The sequence below is a fragment of the Stegodyphus dumicola genome, chromosome 4, assembly GCF_044657685.1.
Source record: "Stegodyphus dumicola isolate Sdum_Otavi_A_Nest chromosome 4, ASM4465768v1".
In the NCBI taxonomy this organism is placed as follows: Eukaryota; Metazoa; Arthropoda; class Arachnida; order Araneae; family Eresidae; genus Stegodyphus; species Stegodyphus dumicola.
The window spans coordinates 187591366-187608465 of record NC_140771.1 but is presented as its reverse complement, the minus strand read 5'-3'; the positions used below and the strand labels follow the sequence as shown (position 1 = coordinate 187608465).

The following is a 17100-nucleotide window of genomic DNA, read 5'->3' as shown; positions in this document are numbered from 1 at the left end:
TTCAAAAGTAATTCCTTTTATCAAACATTTATAAACTGCAGAATATGCAAGTAGAAGTGGTGTGGAAAATCATCTGTAAAATCTCTAAGCATTTATTGAAAATTCCAGAAACAACAACAAAGTAATGCCTTATAGATTGAATTTATTCTTTATTCAGTCACACTCAGCATCAGTCATAGCCTCCAGACAGTTGCAGGAGTTAGAGCAGTCACATTCTATAACCTCGAGTCAAATTTTGAATTGCATGCCAGGTTTTCTTCTTCATCTATATTTTTATAGGCAGTTTTATTAGTTATCCTTGCGACTGCCTCTATATATAATTGTGATGAGGATAATAGGTGAATTTAAAGGTGCATATCAGGAGAAACATGGGAAAAATTTATCATCGAGTTACTATTAAGTTTTCTTGGCCATGTGTACTGTTGCAGTTTTGCCAGAATATATCTGGTTTTACTGTAACTCAGACTTCAAGAAATCTTAAGGAATGAGATCCTGGTCAATGATCTTCTGAGTTATATCCGAAATGGAATTGTTACTCCTCACCCCGTTTTCAACTTGACCTTTCTTTTCCCTCCACCCTGCCAACTGTAGCCTCTTTATCAAATTCTGAATCCACCAATGCTTCCTTATTATCTGAATTGCTCTTTGTGGCAACCTTAGCGTGTTTAGGTTGCCAGTTGACAAATGTGATAGCTTACTCTTCAGTGTGCACAGTGCCAAATTTGTGCAGTTATCTAATTTTTAAGCAGAAACAGATTACCATGTGTATGAGGTGTCCCAGGTATACAGCAATTTGTTGCTGCATAAATGAAAATCGGAGAAATATCCATATTTAATCTATTTTATATTTTTTGTATTTATTCTGGATCCAATAAAATAGTGACTCTTTTCATGAAGTTTTGTGATTTATTAGGATTTATGTCATCCAAATAGATTTCATGTTGGCACTAAGTTTCACCTTATTAACATAAAAATATGCAAAAAACATGGGTGAATATGTGTAGTGTAATGTTTTTATGCCAATTCTACTTGTGCACCTTTCATAATCATATTGCTCTTTTTTAGTAGTTTCAAATAAATTCTTATTTATTTATTTATTTTAATTAGCTTCAAAAGACTGGCTTCCTGTAGGTAAAGATTTGCAAGTTATGTGCACTGAATGCAGACTATATTATAAAAAACATGGAGAATTTCGTCCAGTTGATTCTAAGGATAATTTACCATTTCTTTTCCAACCTGTAAAGGAAGAGGATGGTGTTAATGGGAAACATGTAATGAGAACTAGAAGAAGTAAAGAGGTGAGAATATTTTTTTATTTCATAAAAATTAAAGCATTTGTTTTAGTATCTTTGTCATGTATCGCCAAAGTTAACTTCTTTAAACTCTATAAAGCTGCTTTAATAATTGTCTATGTACCTGTTATAAAGCATAATGTAAGCTGTTTTCTTACATTTATTTTTTTAAAAAAAACTGACACTTTTATTCTTATTTTGCTCTGCTGAGCTATTAAAATTTCATAATTTTAATATTTTGTATGTTTTAAATGTAAAATTAATGTACTGTCGCTGCATATTTTAGCGTCAAAGCCCTAAGACAATCAGTAATGAAGCTGGGGCAGCGGTTACAAAAGCAGGGAGAAAATCTCCTGGGGCAGCAAGCAATTGTAGCACTGGTAGTTTAGACCGTGATAAAAAAAAAGTATGAATTTGTCTTCTCAATATTTTTAATGTAGCATACTGACAGTTGTGAAAATACTTTGATTTTTTTTTTCCCTTTAAAATGTTTTAAAAAATCATACTTGAAGTTTGAGAGTTATTTTTGTAATTAAAATTACAGTAGATGTTTTCATAAAAGTGTAATTTCTTAAATATTTAAAGATATATGTTCAACATGAAATATGTGCTTTTGACTTACTTGAGGTTTAAATTATTCATTTGTAGTCTTTTAAGAGAATAACTGTGGTTGGCTGAGATTGTTTAATATTTACTTAATTAAAATGAAAGAAATGTAAATTGAAGACTTGTCATGTTTACCACTTTTTATCAACTTTCAAAGTCAGCTGTTTTCCATATAGAGCATTTCTGAATAGTTTTCTGAAATTAAAATTTACATAAAAATTCCTAATTCCTTATAGTAATTAGTGATTAAGGAAAGTGGAAAAGTTCTTATCTTACTTGTGTAATTTGCCAGCACCAGCTTTTTAAAAACTGTGATGAAATTTGAAGTTATTAATTGGAAATTAAATTAATGAAACTTCTTTACGAAAATTGCCACAGTTTCATGGGATACTGGTCTTTTGTCAAGTTAGTCAATTTAGATAGATGAAATTTAATATTGATGTTCATTTATATTCTGAGAAATGCTGTTTGCTTTCAGAAAATAATCAAGATAATTTTGAGATTAATTTTTTGGTGGGCGCTGTTCGTAAGGAAAACTAGATGGTTTCCTTGTGAAGTTTTAAACCTTGGTTTCAGGATCATAACCATATATATCCAAGTTTCATCATTTTTAAAAAACTGGTATTTAAAGTACCACAAACATGCATCTCTTACAAAACTGACAAACACTGCAGCTTTTGTTTGACAGAAAAATATGCGAAAAAATTTCTTACTCATTTAGATCCTGTTTGAGTCTTGTTTTTTAAAAAATACTTTCTCAGTTTATCTTCGTTTTTTGTTGTGAAAGCCATCTCGCTCTTTCCTCGTCTTTAGTCAATTTATAGCCATTTTGTTTTTAGTGCATTTTACATTAACATTTCGTTTTTAGTGCATTTTTGAAGTATGAAATAAAATTTCATGTTAATGTGTTATTTGTGATCCATGGCACCCAAACAAGTTGAATTTATTGCACACTGTTACTGGGATTTGGCGCACTGTTTAGCGTATTACAGATCCTTATCTTTTTGTTGGATAAGACTTATCAGCTGTATTTAATATATACAGTCAAAAGTCGTTAATCCGGACTCGTCGGGACTTCGGCGATTCCGGATTATCGATTTTTCCGGATTATAGATCATCAGTTTAAATCTGGTAAGATGGCATGCAGAAATTACAAAATTAAAAATATGAAACTGTAATTTATGAAATAAAGAACAATTATGATCTAAAGGGTATCAAAATTTACAAAAAGAAAAAGCTTAATATTTATTTGTTTACTTTATTAAACATTTCCTTCAATGTAAGTTGCTTCATTTCATGTGATAATACTTTCTCTTTAATTCTATTAAACAGACATAATTTCTTGTTTAGTTACAAAGTTCCGCTGTTCAAGTCCTATAATTGCTGTGTTGAGAATACCGACTAATTTGTCAATCGAAATATTTTTGTTTTCAATAACCTCTGGGTCACTTTCTTCACTATCGGAAGCGAATTATAATGACGAGGAACTTGATTTAAATCATATCAAAGACAGAGTATATCGAGATGAAATACTACACTTAGTATGGAATTATAAACCAAATAAAATAAAAACATCTGCTCTGAAGATAAGGATAGTGCTGACAGATCAACTTCCAATCTGCAGCGTGAAATTGATAAACAGATTTCGGATTTCAAAACATACTTTCGCTTTGTAGATACAAATTACATATTAGTAAATATATATCGGAAATTCTATTTGACATAATCTTTCTAATTTATCATAAACTAATAATGACGTTTCTGCCCCCCCCCCCTCTGCCACAGAGCAGCGTGAAATTGATAAACAGATTTCGGATTTCAAAACATACTTTCGCTTTGTAGTAAATATATATCCGAAATTCTATTTGACATAATCGAAAGTTCAAGCTTACTTTTATAAAATTGCTCTAACAGTCTGCAAAAAATAATAAGCCGGATCCAATTCGAAGATTAAGGAACAACGCAATCTGCAACATTAACTGAATTAGATAGCTTTAGCTTAGCGTATAACTCCGTTACACATTAAACGCGCATGCGCACAAACATATTCGCAGCTGTAAGAGTCTTATGCGCTCTCGTAAACGCCTGTGCGCATGCGTGAACTCGACGCATGCGCAGAAAGTTTGTAGCTTTGAGGTCCGGATTATAGATCATTCCGGATTATGGGTGTCCGAATTAACGACTTTTGACTGTATATATATATATAACATGTCTTGTATATCCTACTTATGCTGAAGCATTTTGTTTTAATGTTCATGTAAACAATTATGTGAATTAAATCAGATCTTGGATGGAATATCTAATGTTCCTATTCAATTAGAGGTAGTTCATTAATTCGCATTAATTCTGATCGTAAATTGTTAAATATTGCTTATAACGCTCTATTAAATGTGATGCAAATAAATATTTTTCCTTTTAAAGAAGACAAGAATAATTAATGTGAAGAGCTCTGAGCATTTCAGAAATGTCTTATATAGGTAGTTAAGGAAAACCTTTTCTTTTAATTTTTAGAAGTTGTTTCAGTATTATATACATCCAGTATTTTATGCAGTGTTGCTTAAAATGTTTATAATTTTTTCCCCTGATTTCGAAAGACAGCGTTTTTGTTATTAATTTACCAATTCCTAGTTTAATAGATTGTTGGACAATTTTTCAAAGATGTTATAAAAAAGCAGCTTAATTCAGTAAAAATATAAGTTGATTTTTAGTAATGCTAAAATGAGTTCATCAAAACTTTTCCTTGTTAGAAATTTTAAAATAAGAGTGGTGTTGACTTTGTTTCAGAAGCAACCACAAGATTCTTCAAAAAATAAAAAGAGGGTTAAAGAAGAAAAAAATGCTGTAGAAGATGAAGAAGAGGAGAAGGTTGGAAACTTAAAAAAGAAAAATAGATCAGAGAGTCCTTCTGAATCTGTATGCACAGAAAGCAGTGTTTCAAATGAAGAAGCAGTTCCAGATGTAGAAGCTCCTAGTTCACCAAGCCCTGCTGTTAGTCCTGTTCCAAGTCCTGCTCCATTATTACCTCAGCTTCCAGCTGCAAATGAGACAGAACCAGAAGTGTATGTAAAATATATTTATTGACATTCTGATATACTTTCTAATTATTACTAGTGTGCTGGTTATTAGAGTTAAATCATTTACAATTTAATTAAAAGAAATGAGTTTCTTATGATAATTATTTAACAAAATAGTACTTTTGCTGGGAAAGAATGTTTATTCTTAATAATATTACTTGGAGTGTAGTTTTCTTTTTTATGAAATCATGATTATCCTTTTGGTATAATTATTAAATTCGTTCTGTGATTTAACTTTTAAAAGCTCTTTTTTTTTTTTTTTTTTTTTTTTTTTTTTTGTCAGACCTTTTGAAGCAGCTGCCACCACAGCAGATACTGAGTTACCCGTTACTGTTAAAGAAGAATTTGTACCACCAGTCACTCCAGAACCGGCTTTGTGCCCAGTAGAAATAAAACAAGAAATAATTACAAATGAAGTAGAAGAAACACCAGAGAATAATGAGTCTGAAAATCCATCTGAGCAACTGGAACTCATAGAAAAAGTTAAAGAAGAAGTAACTGCAGCATCATATACACCATCACCAGTTGCTTCACCAGTCAACTATGGGCCATCATTAGAGGAATCTGCCCCAGCTCCAGAAGAGCCTTCTTCTCCAGTTGTCACAGAACCAACTAGATACCAGTCGCCAAGTGTAGAACAGCCCGAAGAAGCCATTATACCAAATCCACATCAGTATCCTGGTCCTTCTCCTCAAAATATAAAAATGGAACCTGTTGATATTGCAGCTTCACCTCCTCCGTCATTAGTTCATGAACCTGTGCATCATCCTCACGCTTATGCTCCTGCTTCATCTACAGCTCTTTTCTCTAATAGCATATCAATAGCAATGACAAATAGTACTGTGACAGGTTCCATATCAGCATCATCATCAATTTCACTTTCTTATCATAACCATTCTAAAATGCCTTATCCTGGACATTCGACTCTTATAGCTACCTCACAATCATCTATGTCAGCATTTAATTATCGACCTTTCTCACCTCAATATCCCTATCCTCCTGCTTTACCTCCATTTCCTCAAATGCCACCTCAGCCAATAAAACATAAGTATTCTACTACTCCTTCCCATTCTCCCAATAACACTCATACACCTCCACCAACTTCATCGCCATATACAACAAATCCACAGCAGTACCAAGAATCACCTCCTCCAAGTAAGTCACATACGCATAGTAGTGACACTCCATCAACATTCCCCCGTAACTCTCAGCCAAGTTCAGTATCTCGGCAATCTCCACCTGTGTCATCACATTCATCAGTGCCTCTTCAGTCTTCTTCACATGGGTCTTCAAAATCTCCATCATCATATTCCTTACAAAGCCAAGGTACACCAAGTGCTCCAAATCAAAAGCCAGTGCCACAGCCAGCACATCAAAATTCTCTGTATTCTCAAATAGGGATTGGTCAGCAAGCATCTTTGAAAGCAAGCAATCATCCTCATCATTTGCCTCGGCCGCACCCTTTGCCACAGTTGCATCCACAGTCTGGTTTGCCTACACCTTCACAACATTTACCACCTACAACTTATGTGGCAAATCTTCCTTCACAGGTCACATTACCTCAAAATCAAATGCATGTTTCATCTGAACGGCAGCCTGAGTCAGAAAAGTGTTCAGTAATACAAGAACCGGTTACCATTGAAGAAGAAGAAGAAGCAGAGCCTCATTTTCCATTTCGAGGCCCTAGTCCTGAGCCCAGAGTTGAGGATGTTGAGTGCCACAGAAGTCAATCAGCCATGTAAGTTTAGCTATCTGTAATCTTTTGCGTTGAAAGTCAAATTTAGAAACGATAATATTTAATCTTTTTAATAATAACTTTAAGAAAGGTATTGTATCCCACCTCTAAATGGTTATTGAAACATTTTTTTCTTTAATTAAAAACTCTCTTATAAAAAATTTAGTATTTTGCTAACTGTATCTAAAAAATTCAAACCCTAAGCTTGCTACCTGTGATAATGTGTACAAAGATAATCATAATAATATTTACAAGATAATGCTGTCCTGAAGTTCCATGATTAAGCTGTAAAAAATGCAAAATAATGTATGTATTAATGCATTTATTGAATCTCTTCCTCCCCCTCCTCCCATAAAAATTGTGATTCACTATTATTCTTGATAGATGTTTCTAATACGTGCATGATGCTCTCAAAAAGGACTTGTTTCAAATGTTTAATCACAGCTTTCAGACATTGTATTGCTAATAAAGTCGGTTTAGAATCTTGAAAATCAGTTTTGTTTTGGGAATAGAAAATAGTCAAGAGAAGGGAAATCCTGCGAGTGTAAGAGCTGTTGTAATATTTTTATGATATCTGTTTTTGCCCCATAAAATGAAGTACAACATCAAGACAAGAACTTTATGCTGAATGATCCAGGACATTGTCATGTAGAAGTAAAATATGAAAAATTCGGGAACTTTAAAAAAAGAACTTAAACATTTTTTGAAAGCAGAGTAAAGTAAGTTAATTTGATGTTGTTTTTATATAAAATATGAGAAGAGACTGGTACCTAAAAGCTTCTCTGTTAACTGATTTTAATGTAAAAAGGAATGCAGAAATTATAAGAAATTGAATATTTGTGTTTTAAATGACTGGTTTAAAATAAGAAATAGCGCTGATCAATGTTGCAGGAAAAAAGCTTTCAGTAATTCAAGTACATTTTATGATGCTGATTTCTTTATGAAGTCAGAATTTCTGAAGCAAGTTTCTTATTCTTTTTTTAATTCTTAATTCTATTGATGTTGTTCTGTGTTGTGCTCAATTTGGATGTATCTTTCATTGTCAGTATTAACTGTTTCCAATAAATTTAATCATCTAATTCATTTCTATTATTAAATAATAAAGTATCTGTATGTATGTGTGTATATTCCTAAACATGGCAAAATTTGAGCACTTCTAGTACTGCACCTAAATCTATGCACCTCAAAGCCCACATTTTTTTAAAATTTTATTTATTTATTTATTTTAAATTATTTTCTTAATGCACAAGTTTAGTGACATTTTGATTCACAAACCCAACAATTTAAAAGCAGTTTGTTGACACTCGGCAAAGTATAAGTAATTTATATTTTAAATTTAATCAGAAAACTCTGCAATTTAAAAGAAATGCATTGTCACTAGCCCTAGCTTAAAATATTTGTCTTTTAAATTTAATTACAAACTCGACTATTTAAAAGAAAATGTATAGTCACTTAGCAAAGTGCAAGGTATTTCCAATTTAATCAACATATTCAGTGATGTAAAAGAAATACATCGCCTCTACCCAAAGTTAAATATTTCTATCTTTCATGTACCAATGTATTGCCATTTTGAAAAGCAGAAGAGATTTAATTTTTCTTTCGGATTGAATCTGTTTGTTATTGCTTGACAAAGCAATATAAAAGTAATAAATGCAGTTCTTTATATCTCTATAGTTATCAATTATTGGGTAGACGTGTGAAATTAAACTAGCTAGACTTATTGAAATCACTATATATTTTTCTTTTTTTATTATAATTATTAAGTGGCTAGTTGTTAGTAAAATTAAATTTATCGCAAATCCATCCTCTTGTTTAATTTTAACTCGCTTTTTACTCCATAAGGATGATTTTATATATAGATTTTTTAAATTTTTAAATGTTATCCCAGTCCTAGAAGATAAAGATCTTATAGGCTTCTTGGCAAAAGTCACTACTTTATTTCAGAAATGGCTGTCCTTTAGTGGCACTTCTTTGTGCCATGCACATAATTATAAGATTTTTAACTTGACAGAATAAAGTACAATTATATTCATGGCATGTTTTATGGAGATCTGAAAGTAATAGCTCTATATCTTTATATGCATATAAACTTTAATACATAAAATAGCATTTTCTCTCCTTGAGTGAAGTACTAAAGGTAAGCTTGCATTGACTTAACGGTTGAAATAATTGTGTATAAAAATATGTATATAAATATTCTGTAAAAAAGTATTTGTCATCAACAATAATTTTGCGTATAATAATGAGTCTCATACTTAAAGCAAAATTTTTGACCAAGTATTTTTGCTGAAAAAATTTAGCGAAAGAATTGCTGTCTTTAGGGGTGATCTATTTTTAACCAAGGTCACCGCTTACCATAATACTTCAATCAGCTATTTGTATTTATGTCGGGATGGAAGGGAAAATAGGTGTTGCGTTGGTGCAGTGGCTAGCGGAATAAGAGTAACCTCCTTTTTTACTCATGCCTTTAGATGCCCTGGGTGATATTCAATCTATGCTTTGAAAATGCGTACATCGAGGTACCGTACATTAGAAAATTTCCCGTTATTCAAGAATACAAAGGAAAATGGTTTTTGTATCTTAGCCTCAACATATTGAACAATACAATGCCAAAAATTGGAGAGGCCAATTTATGTGACATTTTAGTAACCAGCACCAAAATAAGGGTTCATGGAAAAAAATTGTGTTGGCCAATATTTACTAATTACATTGATGTATCCTTGACAAATGCATGGAAAATATTGCAACTTTCTATTAGATTGCATTATTCCTTTTGCAAACTCCTATTGAGAGTATAGAATTAGCCAGTAATAGATCAGCAACAGAAAGGCCTAGTAAATTCAGCATTCAAAAGCCATTGCTTGGAGATGGTAGATGTTTTATCGTAAAGTCTGAGGATAACAGAAGATTTCATTAAAAAGGAACACCACAACCAGACTGTTTATAGTTGCGAAGTATGTAATGTAACTTTATGTCATGATTGTGGGTAAAGCTTTTCATACTTGAGTCTTTCAATTGAAAAAAATCTGCATTTGTAAAAGAAATACAATGTAAATTTTAATATTAAATTAATTAAAAAACGAAGTGTTTTGTGAAGTTATAACAAAACGTTATGCTGCTAGAAAGTATTACAGTGCTCCACTCAAAGAAAACTTCACACAAGTACAATCATACTGACTAAACATTCGTATTCTTATTCTGCTCACCTTGCGTAAATGCAACTCTCGACTTTTCCACATGTAGCAGCATTTTTTTTTTTTTTTTAAATTTTCAGTGTAAATATGTTATAAATACTTATTATTATTTGTATTTCATTAAGTGGCAAGGTGGTGTGCAGTTCTCAAATTGTAGCAGTTAATATTGTAAATTTGCTGTTTCTTAATAAACTGCTGGCCATCCAAAAGTGTGAGATGTGCATCATGTGTATATCACAATGAAATATGCAGATGATTACAATATCAGCACATGTGCAATACAGCATCCCTTATGATTCACATATAAAAGGAGGAAAAATTCCAGAAAATCGGTCATCGTGTCAGACATAGCCAAGCAACAGTCATGCAAATACGAAATGGGAGGGAACGACTGATAGGAGAGACGGTTGCCTCATCTCACTATTCCTTAGGAAGAGAGACATATTGTGCACATGGCACCATGCATTGTCACATCCGCAACCATATCACAATGAATACAGTTTTTACACAACAGTTGATGTCTCGGCAAATAATTCTACATTGTTACTGTATAACAGATTATTCGCTAGGTGTCCGTTGCTTTACTTACCTATGACTTTAGATCACAGGCATTTGGTGCACTGAATGGCAAAGATGGACATCTGAATGGAATGATTATTTTCAAGTGAATCATGTTTCTGCCTACATTACCACAGTGGTCAGATTAGAGTTTGGAGACACAGTGGAGAGAGAGGCTGTTCTACTGTTGTGTTATGCATTGTCATACTGATTCTGCACCCAGTGTTATTATGTGGAGTGGTATTGGATTTCATTCCTACACCCCCCGCCAATATGCATTGTCGGTATACTTACCTGTCAATGCTACATCTCTGAGTTTTTGTTGCCTGCTCACCTTCCTTACCTTCAGGTCTTGCTTGTGGCCACATTTCAGCAGGACAGTGCATGACCATATGTTACATGGAATGTTTAAGCTTTCTTCTTAGCCCACCATATTGTATTGTTACCCTAGCCTGCTAGTTCTCCAGATCTATAACCCATCAAAGATGTCTTGTCAATGATTGGAAAATGCCTAACCTAGCTTGCCGCACCCAGGGGTATACCAGATGAACTTTGGCTACATGTGGTATGGGCTGCCATTCCCCAGCAACACATGCAGAGCCTCTTTCTCTCAATGTCATGACTTGTAGCAGAAGTTATTTACAAGCATGGAGGCAACACTCATTACTGATTTTTCTCATGTTGGTTGGTTTGTTCCACTTGAAAAGTCAACCAATTTCAGAGCAATGACTATAATTACTTGGTTTATTAATTTTCATATTAAAAGTTTTCATTTTTATTTTTCATGATTTAAATTCAAGTTTCTTTAAAAATATTATTCTCGGGATTAAATTTCATACTTCTGGGTTGCTTCATTTTTCTCTCAATGTCACGACTTGTAGCAGAAGTTATTTACAAGCATGGAGGCAACACTCATTGGATTTTTCTCATGTTGGTTGGTTTGTTCCACTTGAAAAGTCAACCAATTTCAGATCAGTGATGATAATTACTTGGTTTATTAATTTTCATATTAAAAGTTTTCATTTTTATTTTTCATGATTTAAATTCAAGTTCCTTTAAAAATATTCTTGGGATTAAATTTCATACTTCTAGGTTGCTTCATTTAGATACATTCTACTAATTTTATATTAGGAGATAATATAATCAATATTACTTCAGTAAATAAATTTTTATTATCTTACTTTGCAGCTGTTGCGTAGGTATTAGGAAATTTATTTCGATTTCAATGAATTTCAGTTCATTAATTCAATATTATACAGTCCAAAGTCCGTAATCCGGACTCGTCAGGACTTCGGCAATTCCGGATTATTGGTTTTTCCAGATTATAGATCATCAATTTAAATCTGGTAAGATGGCATGCAGAAATTATACAATTTAAAATACTAAACTGTAATTTATGAAATAAAGAGCAATTATAATCTAAAGGGTATCAAAATTTACAGAAAAAAAGCTTAATATTTATTTGTTCATTTTAGTAAACATTTCTATCAATATAAGTTGTTTAAGTTGCTTCGTTTTTTGTGCTAATACTTTCTCTTTAATTTTATAAACAGACGTAATTTCTTCTTTAGTTACGTCTTGTTCTTCCACTGTTCAAGTCATTAAATTGCTGTGTTGTGAATACCGACTAACTTATCAATCGAAATTTTTTCGTTTTCAATAACATTCTCTGTTACTTTCTTCACTATTGGAAGCGTGCATGGGTAAACCCTTTACTGGCTTTACGCGCATGCATAGCGGATGCGCGCATCAAACGCATATGCGTAAATGCATTACTCGCATGCGTAAACACATCACGCGCATGCGTAAGTTTGTGGCTTTGAGGTCTGGATTATAGATCATTCCAGATAATGGACGTCCGGATTACAGACTTTGTACTGTATATATATATATATATATATATATATATATATACACAGTACAAAGTATATATATATATATATATACAGTACTTTTTTATCTGATTCTGTTTTTTTAATGTTTTACATGTTTATGGTTTGATTTTCATATGTATTTTTTAAACATGTTGAACTTTTTGGAGCAGCAGCTCTTGGTAACTTTTAGGCGAGCTTACCACAATTTATATATATATATATATTGCATATGACACACTTAACTCTGAGCACAAATGTCTGGTGTGATTCTGTCTTCTATCACAGCCTGTATATGGAGGCTTATCATGATGTAGATATGTATTTATTGTTAGATCATTAAGAAATCCACTTAAGCTTTATATTTATGGGCATTCTAATGATAATTTTTTGTAATATACACTGTGTTCACTTACGCTACACATAAAAAAAAAACTGTTGTGCCACCAGCATATCACAGTCTCTAGAGTCTAATAAATGTATTCTAAAGTATTCATTTTTTGCTGAAAATAAGTTTGCATCTTAAATAAAACTTTGCTCATGTAAATAACAAAACATTCTTTTAATAATCCTACTTACTACATACACATTTGCCGATTCTTTAAGTTGTTTTGTTGCCACTTCCACAAAACAAAACTAATAACAATAATTAGTATCTAAGAAACATTAAGTAAGTAAAATAAAATGAAAGTACATATAAAATACAAACTTCATGGTTATCTGAAATCCAAGCAACAGTGTACTCTTGATTATCTGTATGTGGCGACAGCCATGTATGCACACTTGCACTGTGCACGAGAGTGTGTAAAAATCAAGCGTGTGCGGGTCCGGGCATGCTTTGCAAACTACAGAATTGCATCTTTATTTTCTATAATAGTCTCATACAATTCATTCTGCATATACATAATCCAAATTTTATTTTTTTTTTATTTTATTTATTTATTTATTTATTTATTTATTTTTAAGAAATTAACATATACCATATGCATGAAAGTTAATAGTTTGGATTATTCTTTTTTCTGAATTCATGATCTGCTTCCCTGGCCTTATCCAAATAATTGAGATATACACTGATGTGCAAAAATTAAGGACGAGACGGTTTTTTCAATATAACTTTGTACAAAAGCTTTCCAAATCAACTCATTTAATACCGCAAGATCCCCAAAACGTAAGGACATGAGTAATGTAAGCAACACTTACTAAAAGAGAAATCAGAGGGATAAAAAGAAGCTTTATTGAAAAAGTAGCATGGAGCGCAATGCGACTGAAGGCCGAAACATCCTTGTGATGAGTGTCCAGCAAGAAACATCCAGTCTTTAATAGGGGATATGATCTCCCCTGTCTGCTAGGTAGGTTTCACAGCACACTTGCTGAGAATCACTGCCCATGCTGAGAATGAGGGTGTCAATGAGTTGTTGAGGCATTGCTGCCCACTCGTCTTGCAGCGCCAATCGAAGCTCCAGAATCGTTGCTGGTGGTAAGGTACGAGCTGCGAAGCGTCTGCCAGAAAATCCCATACATGCTCGATGGGCTTGAGATCCAGAGATCGTGCCGGCCAATCCATATGTTCAATATCCTCGCTCTCTAAGAGCTGTTCGGCAGCTACTGTGCAATGACATGGTGCATTGTCATCCACGAAAAGGAACTGCGGACCCATAGCACCTCTAAAAAGACACACATATGGAAGAAGAATCTCGTTACAATAACGGGTCCCGTTGACTGAACCTGCGTCTAAGATGTGAAGGTCTGTACGACTACCAAGCATGATGCCTCCCCAAACGAGAACACCGCCACCTCCATACCTGTCCCTTTCAATGATGTTCGAGGGATGATTGCGGCTTCCAGATGAGTATGCGATGAGAATCGCTACTCAGACTGAATCTGCTCTCATCTGTAAAGAGTACTCGTCCGCATTCATTGTCTCTCCAATTCCGGTGTTCCCGGCACCACAGAGAACGCCTTCTTTGATAGGCAGGCGTTAGAGGTACACACCATACAGGGCGTCGTGCAAACAGACCACCACCGTGCAGTCTTCTAGCCACGGTAAAACGCGATATCGGTCGTTCAGTCACCTGTGTTGTGTGTAGCGATTTCTCCCGCTGTCTGCCGCCTGTTTCTCCGGCCTGTAAGGCAATATACCGGTCATCTGCGGGTGTGGTTCCTCGTGGATGACCACTACTAAACCCTCGGATAGCTGTTCCTGTAGTTTGAAATTGTCTCCAAAGTCGTGAAACGATGCTGTGAGCAATTCCGAACTCTGCAGCCACACTTGTCACACTGTGGCCTTCCTCCAACTTCCCAATGATTCGACCTCGGGTAAAAGCATCCAGATGTCATCTAACAGATTGATTATTCGCCATTTCTCGCTGATGCAGCAACTCGGTGTGATTTTAACTGCTATATGGCGTGCAATCTCTTTGCCGGAAATACTGATCTTACACCGACAACATGCTTTATACTACTCAGACAGTCCCCCATTACGTCTACCTGCATATCTGCGCATGTGTTACCGTACATCACCTTACTTAATCTCCTGATTGGTCTTTCTGTCCACTCTGCCTCTTCGTTCAGCTGATATGCTAATTTTTCGACTTCGTCCTTGATTTTTGCACACCAGTGTATACTACATATGTAGAACTGTAAGTATTGTTTTGAAACTGTTGTTCAGTGGTCCTACAGAACGTTTACAAGGGAAAATTGTTTTTCTTTTTTTTTTTCTTTTTTTTTTCTTTTATATATATATATATATATATATATATATTTGCATATGTGCATGTTTTGAATGTGTATAAATTTTTTTTGAAATGTATTCACTTCATTAAATACTTTTCAGTTTCCTGCGTCATTGGAACAGAGGGGAATTCAATTCATGTGCCAGAACGGATCTTACATTTAAACCTGTACCTGATTCAAAACTTGCACGGAAAAGAGAAGAGAGGGCGAGGAAAGCTGCAGAAAAAGAGAGAGAGGAGACTAAAGCAGTAAGTATCAAATTTTTTAAATTAGTTTTTTTTAATACTTTTAGATAAATTTTTATGGTGTACATTAATATATTCATGTGAAGGACCATAAAAAGCATTTTTTATTTATTGATCTGAAAATAGATATGTAAATCAGGTAACTATTAGTCTGATTTGATGTATAATTATATAAAAAGCAATATTTACCATTAAAATACAGACACCATGAAACTTCAGCTTCATAATTATCTTCGCAACTGCATCTCAAACTGTCAAATGCTTTAATTATTAAATATATTTGGAGTTCAAAATAAAAAATTAGAAAATTGCTTTTTATTTGCATTGTAGGAAACTGGTTTTATGCCTGATTTTAATTATTATTAGTTACACATAATGAAACTGAATATTTTTTAATCTATTCGGCACTTTATATTTCAGCTCATTCACAAGGATAATTAAATTTAAATTTCTAGTATTATTTATTGATTGCTTATAATGTGTCTTATGCATATGAAATAGAGTAATTTTATGTTTCACATTTTCCACAAAGCACTTTTTTGAATTTTATGAGGAGCTATTTAAATATCAAAGAGTTGTAGTCTCATTAAAACAGTGTGTAAATTTAGTAGCATCGTAGCAATTTCATTTCCATAATCAAAATCTTCAGAAAGCATTTTTATCGTAACTTTTTTTTTTTTCCCAATGTGTACAGGAGGTACTTTCCGCATTATACAGGCGGACAGAAATCAAACTCTTCTAGAAAAAATTAGGATCACCATAGCAAGCAACACATTTATTCCAGCTATACGCACACACACGCTGGATACAAAGCAAAAAAAGAAGATACAAAAAAGGAAGATCCTCTCTTGACTGACCACAACACAGTGGATGTAGTAACACACTGGGCTTCCATATGACACTGTTGTCAGCCTCAGATAAAAATTAAACAAAGCTAACTGTAAACCTAAAATGTAAAATAAATAAATCAAATCAATCAGTTTTCTATGGGAAAATTGGACCAGTTTATGTATTGATCTCTTTTGCCTGGAACAGTTTACAAGTTCACTGCTCTTACTCTCTTGTCAGTTCGTTTATAGGTGTGAATTATTCTTGCCATTTTCCACTTATGTGGCAGCAAATTTTCATCCTTAATTAACACTAAATCATTCACATATAAATTGTAATTAGGAAATCTCCACTTGTTGCACACTTGCAACTGAGTCAGACAGTCTTTTGACCACAATTTCTAAAATGAGTGGGAAATCTGTATAACTAATTTCCACTATTCACGGATGGGAATTTTCTCATTCTTAAAATCAGGTTCATGCACACCTTTTTAACTTTAAACTGATAATGAAGTGACCCGCTGTAGTGATAGAAAAATCTTTTGGACCTTCAGAAGCAGCCACTAAAGGATGGGTGTTAAGTACTTCAATCTCCACCATACAATGTAGAAAACTTCTTTTGACAGCATCTGTGATCCTTTAACACTTTTCATGTGAATCTTTGTGGATTTAACAGCTGCCTCACATAGGCTTCTAAAATGATGGGCTGATGGAACATTCATTGTTTATTTAGTGCTTCCATTGGTCAAGTAAGTACCAATTTTGTCTCTTGAACAGGATTTTAAATAATTCTTTGCCCCAATAAAATTCGTTCCACTGTTACTGAATATTTCAGCTGGCTTCTTTCATTGACCAATGAATCATTTTAGTGCTGCAATACATGTCTGAGCACTAAAACAACTAACAGGCTTTAAATGGATGGCTTTTGTAGTGAAGCACACAAACACTCACACATACATTTTCAG

The 17100-nt window shown here is 33.5% G+C and overlaps 1 protein-coding gene across 2 annotated transcripts in view; it reads left to right on the top strand.

The window, feature by feature from the left end:
- The window catches only part of Gug (arginine-glutamic acid dipeptide repeats grunge), an 84759-nt gene that overhangs the window by 44818 nt on the left and 22841 nt on the right, over positions 1–17100 (top strand). The window contains exons 8-12 of one of the 2 annotated variants that reach the window (XM_035370632.2): positions 1108–1298; positions 1579–1698; positions 4683–4957; positions 5256–6710; positions 15164–15311. In XM_035370632.2, coding sequence (XP_035226523.2) covers positions 1108–1298; positions 1579–1698; positions 4683–4957; positions 5256–6710; positions 15164–15311 — 2189 coding nt within the window. The remainder of the gene's footprint in view (positions 1–1107; positions 1299–1578; positions 1699–4682; positions 4958–5255; positions 6711–15163; positions 15312–17100) is intronic. The other variant, XM_035370633.2, reaches the window with a different exon arrangement.